We start from the raw sequence: 17,084 nt of genomic DNA, 5'->3' as shown, positions 1-17,084 counted from the left end.
AGTGAAAAACAACCTCTGGACAGATGAATCAAACATGCAGGTGTTTGGCCTCAGTAACAGCAGACATATCAGTGCAGAACTAAGACTATACCAGCTGTGAAGCAAAGTTGTGGAAATAGGAACTGGGAAACCTGCAGTCACTGAATTAACTATAAATTCTGCATATTAAAATAGAGAGCCTAACCATTACGTGGCGCCATCCGTCTGAAAGGTAAAGTTGGAGCTAAAAGTGAATTCAAGCATTTTCTTGTATATATTTGTCAAAAAAAAACAAACTGAGATTTCTGTGAGATGTGATGACTTTTCCACGACAAACCGTGGCAGCTCTGGTGTTTGATGGCACAACAGCAACAACACAAGTCCACCAGTGGAACATGCTTCTGATCAAAAGCGTCAGGCAGCAAAGAAGAATTCCCACATTAGACATGCTGTTCAAGTCATATAGAACATGAGGGTGAATGAAGTCAGAGGTTTGTCTTATTGTACACCTGAGGAAGATAGTTTCCATGTATCACCGTGACCAGGGCTGCAGTAGGGCCTTTGAGTTTTCTGCTTCATGTTTTGGATCTGATGCTGAATAAACACCTTGATAAGGGATTTGATGAGGTCCATGTGTTGGTTTGACAGAGTTTGATATCATTTCTCTAGCAAAACAGTTCTACACAAGTGCCATCGCTTTATACACATCTAAACTACTGTTCTACAGTTTGGGGTCACTCAGACCATTCCATGTTTTCCACTTTTATCCATGTGCTAACATAACTGTACAAAGGTTTTCTAATCATCAATGAGCCTTTCAACACCATTAGCTAACACAATGTAGCATTAGAACACAGGAGTGATGGTTGCTGGAAATGTTCCTCTGTACCCCTATGGAGATATTCCATTAAAATCAGCCGTTTACAGATAGAATAGTCATTTACCACATTAACAATGTCTACACTGGATTTATCTTGCATTTTATGTTATCTTCACTGAATAAAAATCAAAAATAAGGACATTTCTAAGTGACCCCAAACTTCTGAACAGTAGAGTAGCTTATATAAATTAATAGGGTGATATCAGGTAAATTGGGCCATCAGGTAAAATGGGCCATTTAAGCTTTGGATGTCCTCGCCCCTCTGATTTTTAGAGCCAATGACAGCAAATGGTCTCAAATGTTTGCCACAACTGTACTTAACATGAAACAACAGATTTTATTGGTCTGTGGTTGTTTTTGTGAGCGGAGATAAGATTCAAATCCACACTGCACCAGAAAACTGCGTGGTGAGTGGACTGGCATAAGAATTTCTGATAAAAATTATAAGGATAAGTCAATTAAAGAAATGTGTATATATACAATTTTTGATGTATAATATCTGTCTTGATGGCACCTATCAGAAATAATGCTTAAAGTTTGGTATTTGGACTTTTTTTTTGAAAGATTGACGTTTTTGTTAGTGGCCCAATTTAGCTGAACCTATTCAGGTAAGTTGGGCCCCCTGGTTTCAGCTAAAATGGGCCACCCTTTTTGTCAGTCACACATGTACACATTTGAAGGGAATGGAGTAGGCATTTATGTGAAAAGGATGCATCTGCCTAAAAATAATGATGATCGGTGTTTTTAGTAACAATCCACTGACTTTATTTGCAGTTAGTATGGCAAACAAGAAGCAAGTGAGAGGAAAAGAGAGAGGGACTGAGAGATGGAGGAAGAAAGGAGACAAGCAGAGGAGACAGAAAGTGAGAGAACAGTTGAGGATAGATGAAGAGAGGAGGAACAAGGACCAGAGAGGAAAAGAGACAACCCAAAGGCAACAGAGGAATGGATCAAGTGTTCAATCTGGTGCCATGAGAGCTGTGGCAAAGAGAACGACATCTATGATGATGACGGCTTCACCTGTCAGGACTGTATTTAAATTTGTGGTTTAAGTAGCCTAGGCCATGACATATGTACCTACCCAAGCACACACACATTTTAAAATTTTGACTATTTAGATATTATCGAGGTTCAGTGTATGCATTCATCCCATTTGTAGGCCTAGTAGGTTGCAATTGGTTTTTTTATCATTATTTATGTGTTTTATATCCAAGTTCACAGTGCCATGTGGATTTGCCATGAGCAGATCAGTTAATCATTTACAATGTAATGAATTGTCCTGATATTATTAAATTGTTCTTACACAGTATGTTGCCATATTGACAGTTTTTTTACAATAAAAATTGATGACTATCCCTTTGCAGTTGGACTGGCCCAACTTACCTGATAAGCGTCCCATTTTACCTGAACTTTGCTTGTGTAAAAAAATTGGCAACAGTTGACGTATCAAGACCTGTAGGAACTAAACAATCCTATTTACTAGATAATTTCAATGCAAAATTAAAAGAAAACAACCATTACTAGCCATAAAACCACATTTTAATAGAATACATTGTTTTTTGTTAGTGCGACAAGCGATTTACCAAAAAGTGGCCCATTTTAGCTGATATCACCCTATTTAAAATATTTCCAATCCACCTCTCTTCAGTCCAGTTAAAACATCTCTGCTCGTAGGTTTTGCTCATCACAGGTTGTGGTCATCAGTGTTCAGGCAGTGGAAGAAATGCCAACAGAAGAATGTAGCTCATGTAGTCAGATCTCCTCTGATCCATTCAACCACCATTTTGGCAACGTCGCGTCCTGCATCCAAGACGAAGGCGTGGCGGAAGCCGTTCTCACACAGTCTGAAGTCTCCATGAGGGAAGTCCCGTTTGATGTCGTGATAGTACTGAATAGGGCACCAGTGGTCTGTAGCTCCGTAATAAAAAATGATCTGAAAATGTGGACACAGAGTTTACTGCTGATGTGGATTTCTACATTTATACACATCTAAAGAACATGCCACAAGCAAACTATTCACTGATAATTCAAGTAAGCATGTGTCTTTTTATGTACTTAAAGCTGCTGTCCGGAGTTTGAATCGCAGCGTCTCCCAAAACGCTGTTGGTCCCACCCTCCCTCCCTCTGATTTCGCCCCTTTATTTGTGCACGTGCGCAGTACATGAGAGAAGTGCCCGGAGTGCGGCAGCATCTCGCCTGTTTTGCTGTTTTCCCCTCTTCTACATTTAGTACATTTAGTAAATAATAAAGGAATTACGTTAGAATGCTGTATTGAGTCTAACTTGTCCTAATACCAAAATAACATGAATCTGCTAGGACGAACTAGTAAAGTTTCAATATGTGATTACACTCGTGTATCCCTCTCGATGACGTTGTTTATCAAACTCAGTGCATTTACGCGTGTATATGTGTTACATTGTTTATTTATTTCTATCTAGAGTTCAGAATTGCATGACTCCTCTGACGAAGAGTATGTCCCAGACGCCCCAACATCTTCCTCCAGAGGTCGGGCATCTAAACGAAGCCGTCAGGCGGGCTATGGAGGCCGTGGTCGGGGAGCGACGCGAGCACCCCGAGCCAAAAAACGTCCTGCAGTCTCTTGGCCTGACAAGTCGTGGGATTGGTAACTTTTCTGGAAGTTGCTGAGCCCTGATGCTCTCTCCTCCACAAGCAAAACAAATGTGCGCGCGGTTGCGTAGTGCGTAGCTCGCCCACCTCTGCATGGGCTTGCTTGCTGTGCGCGTAACCGTTGATTGACAGCATGACAAAGCTGAAGCTCGAACTTGATTGGTCGGCAGCAACCGGCGCTTTTTGGAATAACATGGGGGTCTATGAGAGGAAGGCGGAGCTCAGGAATAAATTTTCATATCGCGTTATACTAACTTTATATTATAGTATCGAACTAGACTAACACATTTAAGCTTTGTTAAAAAATGATACATAAATTGAAAACAAACGGAAACTCCGGACAGCAGCTTTAAAGACTACTAGCTGTTAGCTGGCAGCGAACTACAGGCATGTGCAGAGAAATATTCCAATGTGATCATACAGGTGTGCATTTTCCCACCTTGTCCAGATTTTTCTTGATAGTTATGTTGTCTCTTTCCCGGACTTTCCTCATCTCCTGACCCCCCATGTACATAGCGTTGACTACAAGCAGAAACAAAAGTCACAGGTTTAATCTTTGCTGTTTTTCAGAACTTTCAGAAAAATAAAGGTTTTAAGATTTTGAAAATGAATAAAGCAGCAATGATCTGCCGCTATAGATAAAGTGAATCGCATCTTCAGGAGAGAATATTGTCACGCTCCCTCTGTGTGTGTTGAAATCTGAGCTTCTATGCTTCCATACTGTGCACGTTAGTGCACGTGAGACCATCCTATTGAAAATGTTGGCTCTCCCCACTTTTATAAACAGACTGTTAGTGACCTCCCACACTGCAATGTAAAGCAAAAGTAAAATTCAGAGTGTTCAACTGGTGCTCCAGAACAAAAGCATTTTATTGACCTAATTGATATGCACTTGTGTCATTCATAGACCCGACTGCTGTTTTCTGCTCTGTTATGTTCAGTTCCTCTCCTGTTTTTGAGTCATTTTCACCTGCAGTGTCTAATGGACGGACCGGAGCAGACAAGATCGTTTCTCTTAGGTTGACTTAAACAATCGTGCTGCAAAATAGATGTTTTCAAACACTACGTTATTATTTTTCTTTTGAACTTTGAATATGCACAGAAATCCCACACATGAACTGTGTCTGTGAGCTGCTGTGTTTGCAGGAAATGGCTGGAGGTTTGTCTTAGTATCAATCCAGTAGCTGACTCTAAAGTATGCTGCTGTCTCTGTATCAGTCTTTCTTTGCATATTTAAACTGTAGTCATAATGCCCATGAAAAGCCATTTTTTTCTGCGTAAATCTGGCTGCTCGAGTCATCTCCTGCCTCTTTACCCCTAGCCTAGCTTAGCTAGACTGTATCCCCGTTATAAGGGATATATGGGAATACGGTCTAGCCCTCCTCCATTGACACATTTTGACCGGTCTTCAAGCTCCGAGCAGATCAGACCGAACCAATCAGAGCACCAGAGGCGGGAGTTAACGATGCGTCATCTTCAGGGCCGAGACTACCCATCTAACACCTGTGCACCTCCCGCATACAAACGAAATGGCGACCGCAACAGAGCGAGGTTTCTCTCGTGCGCTTTCCTCTGTTTTGCATGGGCTGAATTTGTCCTTAAAACCTCAACAAGAAGCAGCTCTTAAAGCTTTTCTTTTTAAAAAGGATGCATTTTTAATTCCGGCAGGCTGTACGATAGAATGCGTAATGCTGCCCTCCACTGTTGAAAGGGAGAGCTTAGATTTTCTTCAGGACCCCTGTACGGCGAAGGAAGCTGTTAAAACTACAAAACATCATGGCAGAAAGGCAGTTGTTAGGTCACTTACTGATTGCGTCACACATGTGTTACGCTGATTGGCTCTCTCCAATTCAAGCTGTGATCGGTAGTCCCGCCTCTGGGCTGGATTTGGTTCAATGGAGCAGTTCCAGACTGACTTTATGTGTATTTGTAATACACAATATAAAGGCTGTCTGGTCTCCAGGCAACTTTACCCCTTCTTTCAACACCACAGCTAAACATTAGCTGACCACCACACGCAATATGAAATAACTTCAGTATAACTGGTCATATCATATGTCTGTAATCCAAGCTGTCTTAGGACTTATAGGGAAAACACCGTCACTGTCCTTGATAACAGAGGTGATATGCCGTGTCCCCAACGTTGTTCTCCCTACTGGACAACATGTTTGATTGTTTGCCACCATAATGGGTTCAATCTGGTCAGTCTGGTCAGGTGTCAGTATTTCTTGCTTGACCAAAATGCATCAGACTCACAACCAGATGCTGGAAGTGTTGTTCCCTTGGCCAAGAGTAAGGATAGATAAGCCCCTCTATCAGAGTCTGAGATAAGTGCTCAGGCCTTTGCTTTTCAAAATGCAGGAAAAACTGGTCAGCAGGAAGCTGAAGCCCTTGGCAGAAGTACAGAAGTGGTAGCAAAGCTACAACAAAGGAGGATCCTTCAAAGACTCTAGATGCTCAGGATGTCCATCTGGCCTACTTATACAAACCAAGGATCTGATGGGAAAGGTTGAAGGTAAAAGACACCAGTCATGCTGATGACTCAGTCAGAGGCTGAAACATCTTAGAGAAGATGTTTCTAAGAGCTCTGTGCATTGTTATCTTATAGAAACATTGAGGCTGCAAGTTTAGAAGAGGCAACATACCCCACGACTCACCAAACTGCAGAAGAAGAAAAGACTGACTTTACAAAGAAGTCCATAACTCTGACTCCTAAAGACTGGAAGAACTGAATCTTCTCTGATGAATGACCTCTCTACTTAATTCCAATGCTCAACAGCCAAAACGGCCATATCTATACAGATAATGGTGAAAAAGTACCATCTTCTGAGCAGTGGAATTCAGTGTCCATAGTCTGGTTTGGGGGTCTATATCTGCTTCAGATCTCAGAGCTGCTCACTGTGTCTCAAAGGTTCCACTGTTAATGCACAATATTAGACCAACAACATTCTAGAAACGGTTCTACTTCCTGTTATGGTCAGGAAGAAAAAATCAGGGCCTGCAGCTGAGGAAAAATGTTTGACAGACATTCAGAATTGGTATTTATGTAAATGATGCCTCTGCTCACACTGCCAGTATGACTCAGCTACAGTGCTCTCAGCATTGAATGGCTACCAAACTCCCTTAATCTCAACCCAACTGAGACCTGCTGGGGAATCTTGAACAGTCGCATCTTTCCCTGTCCACCACCGGCCACCATGAAGCAGCTCAACTCTAATGTGGGAAGATAGAACCATCAGCACTTAAGAACCTTGTACATTCCATGAAAGACTGAAAGCTGTGATCAAAGTGAAACAGTTGAATGAATTGATTATATTGCATATTCAGTCTTTGAGTTTTGTTTTTTTGGGGAGAACAAACTTTTGGGACACGATGTACAGCACATTCTCAACACAGAGTGAATATTCTACTCATCACAGACAGTAGAGCAGAAAGCTGAACCAACCTCCACTGTCTCCACTGAGCAGACCTACAGTCGGCTGGATGACAGACGAGTCCAGAGCGGAGATTCCACCGAGCACCAGTTTGATCAGACCGGCTTTGATTGTGTCGGGCAGCAGAGAGACCAGGAACAGAGGCAGGTAGGCCACGTAACGCATGTAACACAGCACAGGGGTCATGACCTTCCCCTGAGGAGTCTGAGCCATGCGCTCGATGGTGGGAAACAGCATGACAGCCTTCAGAACCTGCAGCCACAAACACAAAGTAGCTTCAGTATTCCATGAGTTCAATCACACTAAAAACCCTAAACCTTTCAGAAAACAGACAAAGAAGGTGGAAGACACACTCTGAGATAAGAGGCTGAAAATAATGGAAACCTCCTTAATGTGAAACAGGGGATTTGGCTCATCAAAAATAAAGCATGCAATTTACACCAACTCACCTTAAGCTCAGGATTTCTCTTCATCATTTCCAGAATAATGTAGCAACCGATGGAGTGTCCCACTAGAACCAGGCTGGTTTCTCTGGGAACATGTGTCCTGAGGAAGGCCAGCTTATGTTCAATCTGACCGTTCAAACCAAAGACATCATCCTCTTCTGCTGAGTAGGTATCTGTATCAAACAATTAAACTATCAAAACTTGCAGGAAACTCATCTCCGCTGTTATTGTATGGCAAAATGTAACACGCACTACCAGTGAAAAGTTGTAGAACGCCCCAATTTTTCCAGGTTTTTTATTGAAATTCACGTAGTTCAAGTTAAATTAAAAGCTTGAAATGGTCCATAGGTAGGTGGTGAACTGCCAGAGGTTAAAAAAAAGGTACGGTTACCCAGAACTGAAACATAATGTACATCTCAGAATTATACTAAAAGGCCTTTTTCAGGGAACAGAAATGGGTTAACTACTGAAAGCTGTTTACAGCAATGGAGGTTGATCAAGCCTCGAAAGTTGGAGCTACCAAATCCTACAGGAGTCACAACTTTTCTAGATTCCTTCCAACCCCCTCTGTCTGCATAAAGTAGTGCTGGAACACACCGTGGAACCCTCCAGAACATTATTAGAACAGGACTGTACTGCAGAAAGTAGTGAGTTGCTGTAAAAATGGAGAGGAAAAGGCAATTAACAATAGAAGAGAGACAGACCATCAGAACATTTACGTAAAAATGTAGGTCTTTCCTACAGAAAGGAAGAAAGTCAAGGTGTCAGTGAGTCCAGTTTCCTTCACCATCAAAAGGCTCAGGAACTGGAGGAAACTCTGACAGGAAGAAGTCTGGAAGACCCAAAACCACAACAGAACCAGAAGACCCAATCACAGCTTCATAATGATTGTAGTAAGAAGTGTCAGCTTAACTGTGAAGAGAAGACTTGGAGCTGCAGGTTTGACAGGTGGAGCTGCAGCAGAAAGCCGTTGTTAAGACGTAAGAACAAGAAAAAAAGAGGCTTCCTGGACCATGAAACACCACCAATGGACTACTGAAGACTGGAAGAAGGTATTATGGACTGATGGATCTAAATCTGAAATCTCTGGTTCATCAGCAGGATTTTTGTAGCCGCCCAGTAGGAGAAAGGATGGTTCCTCAGTGTGGAACATCAACTGTCAAACATGGAGGAAGTGTGATGGTCTGGGGCTGTTCTGCTGGATCCAGGGTCGGTTCTTGTACAGAGTGAGAGGAACCCTGAACCTAAACGTCTACCACAGCATTCTGCAGCTCCATGCAGAACCCTCTGGTATGTTCTAGTTGGTCAGAGGTTCATCCTACAGCAGATAATGACCCAGAACATCAGTCCAAGCTCTGCAGAACTACCTTAGGAACAAAGAACCAGATGGTTGAAAACATGGAGTGGCAGCACAGTCTCCAGACTTAAACCCATGGAGCTGGTTTGGATGAACTGGACAGAAGAGTGAAAGCAAAGAACCTACAAGAACCACACATTTATGGGAACTTCTGCTTCTAGAAGAACTTTCTGAAGAATATTTGATTTCCACTGTGGAAAGAATGAGTGTGTTCAACTGATATATCTGCCAAAGGTGCTACTCTGATGAGTCTTAGAATACATTTTGGTTTCTAAATAGATGTCTTTTTTTAAACTTCATTTGTTTATTTGTTCTCTTTAATTTCAGAGTACAATGAGACATTAACATGCAGAATTTACAGTAAAAAATTGAATAATTGGGGGTGTTTTAAAACTTTTGACCGGTAGTCTATGTTTAGTGTGATAAACATTTTATTTCCAGAAAACCAGCAAGTTTATTCCTGGTCTCTCTTCCAATGGTCAGCATGGGAAGTGTAAAGAACCTGAGAACGATGCGTACCGTCTACCATGTCCATGGAGGTCGGTGGAACACAGTGGCCAGCGTGGCTTGCAGCCCACACCGGGTACTGGTATCCAAACATCATGTGAAGTGTTTGCATGAAGGTTTTGTAGAAGCCCACGACACCTGGGTTCCCTGTGTGGAAGACAACCAGAGATCAGTATTTGACCCCTTATAGCAAAAATGTGGAAAACACAACTTAATTTACAAAAAACACCATTTAAATATGACTTGGAACTAAATCTTAAAATATTTCTGCATAAATATAATGAAACTTGAGCTGCTGTTCTCGTGGTTCACTACTGGTATGACCGGAAGATTCAGGTGAGTCTGTCTTTTAGTGCTTTAGTTTGCCTGTAGTGAGTGTTTTTAGCCTCCAGCACCAATTAAGTCCTATTAAAAGACAATATAAGTTTATGCAGTATCTGTCTTTCGTGCTATTAAACTGAAGTTTCTGCGTGTTGGAATCCAACGAAGTACAGGAACATTACAAACTATTACCTGGAATGATGAGAAAGAGCACCTTGTGTCCAGAGCGGAGCTGACAGGAACCAAACTTTAGGACCTCTGTGGCGGCTCCACTACAGTACATGAAGTCTGTCTGTGGTTCATCCCTCCTTTCTGTCGCCATGGTTTCCATCTCAGTAGCTGAGAGGAGAGAAGGGAAATGAAAACACACACTACAATATGATCGTTTTACTGATGGAGTCCTGTTTCATGCACTCTGGGCATCCTTCATCCAATAAATGACAAACAGAATACAGACAGTTACACCAGTGTACTACAGTAGTGGTGTATTAAAGTAATGGAGTACTACAGTAACATTGTATTACAGTAGTGGAGTACTACAGTAAAAATGTATTACAGTAGTGGTATATTGCAGTAATAGAGCACTACAGCAGGTTTTAGCTGGTAGTTTATCAGCAGGTACAAAGGTGACACATTTCATCCACGGCAAAGGTCCAAAAGTTTATCCGTGTGTTTGGTGCCACTAATATTTAAACATTAGCTCCTGAAAACAGATAAATTTAAATCTCTTCAAACTTTCCACCTGTGTAGTTTCCTCAGCTTCGAGTAAAGATCCCCGAGAAGGCGGATAAATAAGTTAATAAGAAGCAAGAGATGAAAAGCACCTCGGCTGTTGTTCTAATGTTTGCTCAGTGCAGGATCATGTTTTCAGTCTGACAGCAACTTTAGCATCTTTATTAGCATCAGCTAATAAAGAACTACAGTCCAGGGAGAGACGTCAGCGTCAGTCCCAGCTTATGTAAGCAGCAGAGAGGCTCCAGACGTGTTTTACCTGCTAATGACGGTGTTCAGCTGGCTCAGTGAGGAAATCCTGCTTTCTTCTTCTTCTTCTTCTTCTTCTTCTTCTTCTTTTTCTTCTTCTTCTTTTTTCTTCTTCTTCTTGTTTTACGGCGTTTGGCATCCAGCTTCTTGGTGCATTACCGCCACCTTCTGTTCCGGAGTGTGGACCAGACAGTAGACTTACAGACTTTACCCGACCTAGTTCAAACTATCAAATCTACAAACACACACTACAAAGACCAAACAAAAACCCAAACAAACAAATAAACAAAAAAAGAAAAAGAAAAAAAACCCTCTAACTTACACTCTCCACACCCAAGCCAACTACCTCCCCTTATCATTATCCCTACCTAACCATCATATTCTATTATAAACCCCGGTCCCCTTTAAAAAATCCATCAGTGCCCTAACCTGTGCCCTCTCTTCCATACTTAGCAACTCTTTCAGTGTAAATTCCTGCACCCCTAACTCCTTTATCCTATCCATCAGCTCCCCTCTCTGCACCTCATATCTTCTACACCTCAGAACTACATGTTCCACTGACTCTTCCTCCTCCTGACAACCCTCACATAAACCAGTCTGGTGCTTCCCAGTCAGTTTCAGTGTTTTATTTAGTGCATTATGCCCCAACCTTAACCTGGTCATCACACTCTCCTCCCTCCTGTGTCCACTACTCACCCTCCCACCTCTGACGCTCTTTTGTACCTGATACAGGTGCCTCCCTTTCTTCTCTCCATCCCACCTTTCTTGCCACACTGAGTTGCTTTTTTCCCAGATAATACTTTTGATTTCTTTCTTGCTGATCCTCAGATGCATTTCTATTTTCCTTTTCAGTAAAGCTCTCTTGGCCAGATCATCAACCCTCTCATTCCCCCTCACCCCTACATGTTTTTTTTTATTTTTATTTAGAACATTATACACAAACAAACAAGGCACATATGATCATCATCATTAACAAACTTCCATCACAGATCGAGCAGAGTAATTCCAAATAGAAAAGGAAAGGAGGGAGAGAGAAGGAAGAAGAAAAGAGAAAGAGATAGATAAAAAAAATAAATACATTTGTGAAGGGACTTTTAAATTAAATCAAATTTATCTAATAAAGAAAACAAGTGAAGGGCTTTCCTATTTTCAATTAATTTTAAAGATTTACAAAAAAGTAAGAACTCATTCTTCCAGTGAGTAAAACAGGGTCTAGATTTAAAGTACCTGCATTTGTGAATAAAGAATTTCCCTAAAAGCAATAAAAGATTCAGCATAAATTCTAGATTCTTGTCATCTTTAAACACACCAAACATAATAGAATCTTCTGTCAGGGGGAAAATAATGTTTTTTGAGAATAACCAGCTCCTTAAGTCACACCAAAAGGGATGTACCACATTGCAGTGAAAAAAAACATGGTTCAAATTTTCAACATCCACATCACAAAACACAGTTATTTACATCCAGATTAAATCTTAGTCTTAGGAACTCATTTGTAGGGTAGATTTCGTTCAAAAGTTTGAACTGAACTTCTTTGGCCTTGGGAGGTAATGGAAATGAGATATAATTTTTCCTTATGTTTTTATTTTTCTCCACCTCAAATCGTTTCAAAATATATGCTCTTTTGATTGAATTTGGATAGAATTCATTTAACAACAGTCTTCTAATGGCATTGTTATTACATGCACGATCACAAAACTCAATCCCCCCAATGCACAATTGTCTCAATCTTTGGGAGACTTCAGAATTTCGTATATCTTCTTTTACCATTGTTCTCAAAGAGATGGGTATTGCACTTATTACTTTTGTGTATTCCTTGAAACTACATTGTATTTGGTATTTTTTGCAAAAGTCTTCATGTAATAACGGGTTCCCATTTTCATCTAACAGGTGAGCAACAGCCCAGACTCCTTTTGAATTCCATTCCACCCTACAAACTGACTTCCTGTTCAGCGATATATATCGGTTATTCCAGATTGGTGTATTGTGAGGAGTAAAATTATGACAGTATATTAATTTCCAATAGAGAAGAACTTGTTGATGTAAATCAGAAAGTTTGATCGGTAACGATCTACATTCAAAGTCACATTGCAACAGAAAGTCTATTCCCCCCACCTTCTTGAAAATCATGTTAGGAACAGTGAACCAAAGTGAATCCCTGTTTGTGAGAAAAGATTTTAGCCATTTTAATTTTAAGACGCCATTCATAATGTCAAACTCTATCGCGTTTATACCCCCATCTTCATACACTTTGACCATATCATTTTTCCTTATGTATTGACATCTGTTTCTCCATATAAATCTAAAATTTAAAGTATTTATCATTTTGATCATTTTCTTCGAAATTGGTAAAGAGAAGGCAGGGTAGATAACGTTAGACAGACTATCCATTTTTGTTAATAACACCCTTCCAAAAATGGAGACATCTCTTTGAAGCCATCTATTTAACATAGATTTACATTTGTCCACCGTATCAGAGATATTTAGTTTTTCAGTCAACATTTTGTCCTTGGAGATAACAATTCCTAGGTATTTGCCTTTCTTTTTCACTTCTATATTGCACACAGATTGGCAATCATGTAACGTTAGAATCTCACATTTTCTCAAATTGAGTTGTAAACCAGAGGCCTTTGAAAAAAAGTCAATAGATTGCAGAGCCAGTGAAACTTGATCAACCTTCTCCAGAAATAAAGTTGTGTCATCTGCTAGCTGACTTATCACAATTTCTTTCTCCAATACCTTCAACCCCCTAACCCTACTGGTTTTAATTAAAATAGATAACATTTCAGCAACCATTATGAACAATAATGGTGAGCTCCCACAACCCTGTCAAATGCCTCTCTTAATGTCAAACCTGGGAGATGTACCATGACCTAAACTTACCGAGCTATTAATCCCATTATACAGTATTCCAATAACATCTATAAATTTATTACCAAAGCCAAAATGCTCTAAAGTTTTTAAAATAAAGGAATGTTCCACGGAATCAAAAGCTTTGTAAAAGTCTAAAAACAAAATGAATCCCTTTTCATGAACGACATGACTATAGTCGAGCAAATCCCATATAAGTCTAATATTATTGTGAATTGATCGGCCTTTTAAAAAACCAGATTGAGTCTCGCTAATTATTTCAGATATACCTACTTTAAGTCGAGCAGCAATAGCCCCTGAAAAAATTTTGTAGTCTATATTTAGCAGCGTAATTGGTCTAAGATTGTCCAATTTTTCCCTCACCCCTACATGTGCTGGTACCCACAAAAAACTTTCTGCTGTCTTCTGATTGGTCGACACGATGCCTTTCTTCTTCGTGTCGTGGTGACATCATCATCCAGGTCATCGCTGCAGTACTGCCCCCTGTGGATGAGGAGGGAAGCTGCATGACATGTCGGCCAACAGGAGCTGATGAAATGCAGCGACCTTCAGTGAATTCTGCAATAAAAAGTAAAAGAGACCATGCCTCTATACAGCACGTGGCATGGCGCACACATGTTAAATAAATCATACATCAGCCCGCTGCCATTTTGTGAAGGTCACAGAGGCACTAAAGAGGAGACTCAACTACTGATGTGGAAGAGCTTCAGGTAAGAATGTCATTTAACTCACTAATTTAAGGCTGTTATGTACTCTGGTAAGGGTCAGTTTTTGCTACAACGGCAAATTGCAATACTGAAGTAATTCTACCACCAGTTTCAACTGGAAACTAATTTGATAGAGTCCCACCTTGCATGTTAACAGGATCGATTCCACAGATTAGACATAAAAGAAATTGTTTGACATGCATTTGTTATAGTTATAAGTTATAGTCCAGGAGCCAGATAGGTTGGTCAGTACCACTTAAGAGCTCAAATTGCCACCTATACCATTTTATTGTGCTACCCATGCATATATCATTACATTAAGGTTTGCAATCTATTAGGTTGCAATGAAAGAGTTGGTGCACACTCCAAAGAAAACATGTTCTGCCACAAAAATGTATGTTCTTGATTATTTAGTTTGTTATGCCAGTTTTTAGGAAATAATTGTGGGAGTTTAGTTGGCAAATTGTGTGCTGAGACATCTAAAATCAGATGGGTGGTCTCAGTTACATGCTGCTTTTCATAGTGGTCACAAACCATGTCTTCACTGTCTTGGATTTTAAAAGACTGTGCTTCTCATATGTAAAGTCATCAGTAGTTGTGCTGAACTGAGAGTTGAGGAACGTATGGTGACATATTTCATCTGTATGGGGAATGGCTTGGATACTTCTTTAAAACTTGCTTGCCTGGTAACACCAAAACAGGTTACCTATAAAGCACCTATGCTGGAATGAATTCATTGATTGTTTTGATTGAAACGTGTCTCAGAGCAGCCAAAAGAGCTAGAGCAGGGGTCGGCAACCCGCGGCTCCGGAGCCGCATGCGGCTCTTTCATCCCTCTGTTGTGGCTCCCTGTAACTTTGGAAAACAAATTGTTCTGCCTTTCAGGCGCGTTTCAATGCATTTTAATAGAGAGTTTTATTGTGAAATTACCGCTCTTATTTTGACGTGTCACTCCACCGGATGTGCTGCGGTTTTCCCATGGGACATGAGAGCGCAAAGTTGATGCAGACAAGATGGAGAAGCAACGCCTGTAGTTTCACATCTTTTTGTACTCAAGAATGGCAAGCCTGTATATTAAAGCTCCACTCCAAGAAAGACACGTCTTGTCTTTGAGTCAAAAGTACTCGTGAGTACTAAGGTAAACTACGGATAATTGTCTTGCTCAGTATCTACTCTTTGATAGGGTAATACACGTTACTCGCAAGAACACGTCCAGCATCCAGGCAGCAGGTCAGACAGTCAGAGGAGTGTCGTCTTGGAAAATAGGGCAGCAACTTACCAGAGAAAAGTTGTTAGCTTAAGATAAATAGATTTTACAAGTTAAATAGACATTAGCAAAATATTGATTTCCAGCTAACATTACGTAACATATGAGGTCCAGGAGCAAAAATGACATTAACCAAGTAAGATATTAGTGGTAGGACACAATTAAAAAATGAATTTATCTAATTAGAGACTTTGTAATTAATTAATCACGACTGATTAACAAGGGCATAGAGGTTAAAAAAAAGCGATATATGCAGTATTGTCTTCATTTTAAATGCCAAAAAGATTTTGCGGCTCCCGGTGTTTTCTTTTCTGTGGGAAACGGGTTGGAATGGCTCTTTGAGTGTTAAAGGTTGCCGACCCTTGAGCTAGAGAGATAGTCCCTCCACTCAGAGAACCAAATTTGCAATATAATCATGCCATTCTCTATCGTCTCTAGACTATCTCTCCACCCAGTTCCATATTTCATATGCATGGGTAACTCTTTCAGATAACCTGGGACTAGAGAGTCAGCAGTCAGCATGAGGCCACACCGAGCGCATTAGCTGCACCAGACCAATATCAATCAATATCAATCAATCAAACTTTATTTATATAGCACTTCTCATACAACTAAAATGCAACACAAAGTCCTTTACAACAGTTAAAACATTACAAGAAAATACAGAGAGGAAACCTGTCCTTCCCACCTTCCATATATACACACAACTACACTTCCTTCCTTTAAAAATATCAACAGTCTCTGAAGTCCTGAGGCTCTCCGGCCGGCTGGTACACAGCTGGGAACTATAGTGGCTAAATGCTGCCTCACCATGGGTTTCGGTTCTGACTTTTGGTGTGGATAAAACGCTGCTGCTGGAGGACCTCAGGATCCGTGAGGGTTGATATGATAAAAGCAGATCAGATAAATAAGAGGGCGCAAAACCATTAAGACATTTAAAAACTAGTGAAAGAACCATAAAATTGATCGTGAAGCAGATGGGGAACCAATGCAATGACTTTAATACAATACGGATATAGGGATCGCAGCCTTTTGAATGTTTGAAATCAGAAAAGTGAAACAGCAATCGAGGGAGGCTGCCCACAGACGGACACCCAGCCACAACAGATAAATGGTAGTATTGATATAGTGCTTTTATTCAAAGCACTTTACATGATATGTCACATTTACCCATTCATAGACACATTCATACACTGATGGCAGAAGCTGCCATGCAAGGCGCTGACCACGACCCACCAGGAGCAATTACGGGTTCGGTGTCTTGCTCAGGGACACCTCAACATGAGCACGACAGGCCGAGGATCGAACTGGCAACCTTCCAGTTAAAAGACGGCCACTCAACCCACTGAGTCATGCCGCCCCATAAGTGCAGATAAGTGGATATATGCTGTAACACACACATTTTAGTAAATCTTTGAAGCAAACGGATCATCACACTGCACCCTGACCGAGTGGAGATCAAAAAATCAGTAAATTTGTGGCAGCATAGGTCCCTTATAGATAACTTGTGAGGCGTGACTGGACTGTCTTAAAGAGGTATCCATGTACCCTGACATGCAGGGGATCATAGACCATACCGATGAAACAAGTAACTGAGTTGAGAAATGATACAGAACAGAAACTGGAGCTTTATGGGACCCTGGGGAGGACAGTTGCCTGTTCTGCTGTGTTAGTAATCCAGTCCTGTGCATCAAAACCATAAAATG

The 17,084-nt window shown here is 40.8% G+C and overlaps 1 protein-coding gene across 3 annotated transcripts; it reads right to left on the bottom strand.

Annotated features, from left to right (window-relative positions):
• Positions 1-2,376: 2,376 nt before the first annotated feature.
• On the bottom strand, positions 2,377-10,674 carry ldah (lipid droplet associated hydrolase). 3 transcript variants are annotated; one of them, XM_051941329.1, is made up of 7 exons: positions 10,544-10,674; positions 9,745-9,891; positions 9,244-9,378; positions 7,371-7,540; positions 6,933-7,173; positions 3,927-4,009; positions 2,377-2,792 (listed from the first exon to the last, which is right to left on the bottom strand). In XM_051941329.1, exons 2-7 carry the CDS (start codon positions 9,881-9,883, stop codon positions 2,604-2,606), a joined length of 957 nt encoding a protein of 318 aa, XP_051797289.1. In that variant the 5' UTR covers positions 9,884-9,891; positions 10,544-10,674; the 3' UTR covers positions 2,377-2,603. The 3 variants fall into 3 exon arrangements, with proteins under 3 accessions (XP_051797289.1, XP_051797315.1, XP_051797336.1); XM_051941355.1 differs by lacking the exon at positions 10,544-10,674 and adding an exon at positions 10,377-10,511; XM_051941376.1 differs by lacking the exon at positions 10,544-10,674 and having other exon boundaries at positions 9,767-9,894.
• Between the last annotated feature and the right edge of the window lie 6,410 nt (positions 10,675-17,084).

The sequence above is a fragment of the Acanthochromis polyacanthus genome, chromosome 1 (genome assembly GCF_021347895.1).
Source record: "Acanthochromis polyacanthus isolate Apoly-LR-REF ecotype Palm Island chromosome 1, KAUST_Apoly_ChrSc, whole genome shotgun sequence".
Classification (NCBI taxonomy): Eukaryota; Metazoa; Chordata; class Actinopteri; family Pomacentridae; genus Acanthochromis; species Acanthochromis polyacanthus.
The sequence above is the reverse complement of the archived record's forward strand: the minus strand, read 5'-3'. Positions and strand labels throughout refer to the sequence as shown.

What these genes read in the sequence shown, in the direction of transcription:
- ldah (XM_051941329.1), bottom strand. Translation starts at nt 9,883, where the DNA reads ATGGAAACCATGGCGACAGAAAGGAGGGATGAACCACAGACAGACTTC. An exon ending in GCTCTTTCTCATCATTCCAG is followed by an intron (nt 9,379 to 9,744) that starts GTAATAGTTTGT and finishes TCTTCCACACAG; the next exon opens with GGAACCCAGGTGTCGTGGGC. An exon ending in CTCCATGGACATGGTAGACG is followed by an intron (nt 7,541 to 9,243) that starts GTACGCATCGTT and finishes TGTTTGATACAG; the next exon opens with ATACCTACTCAGCAGAAGAG.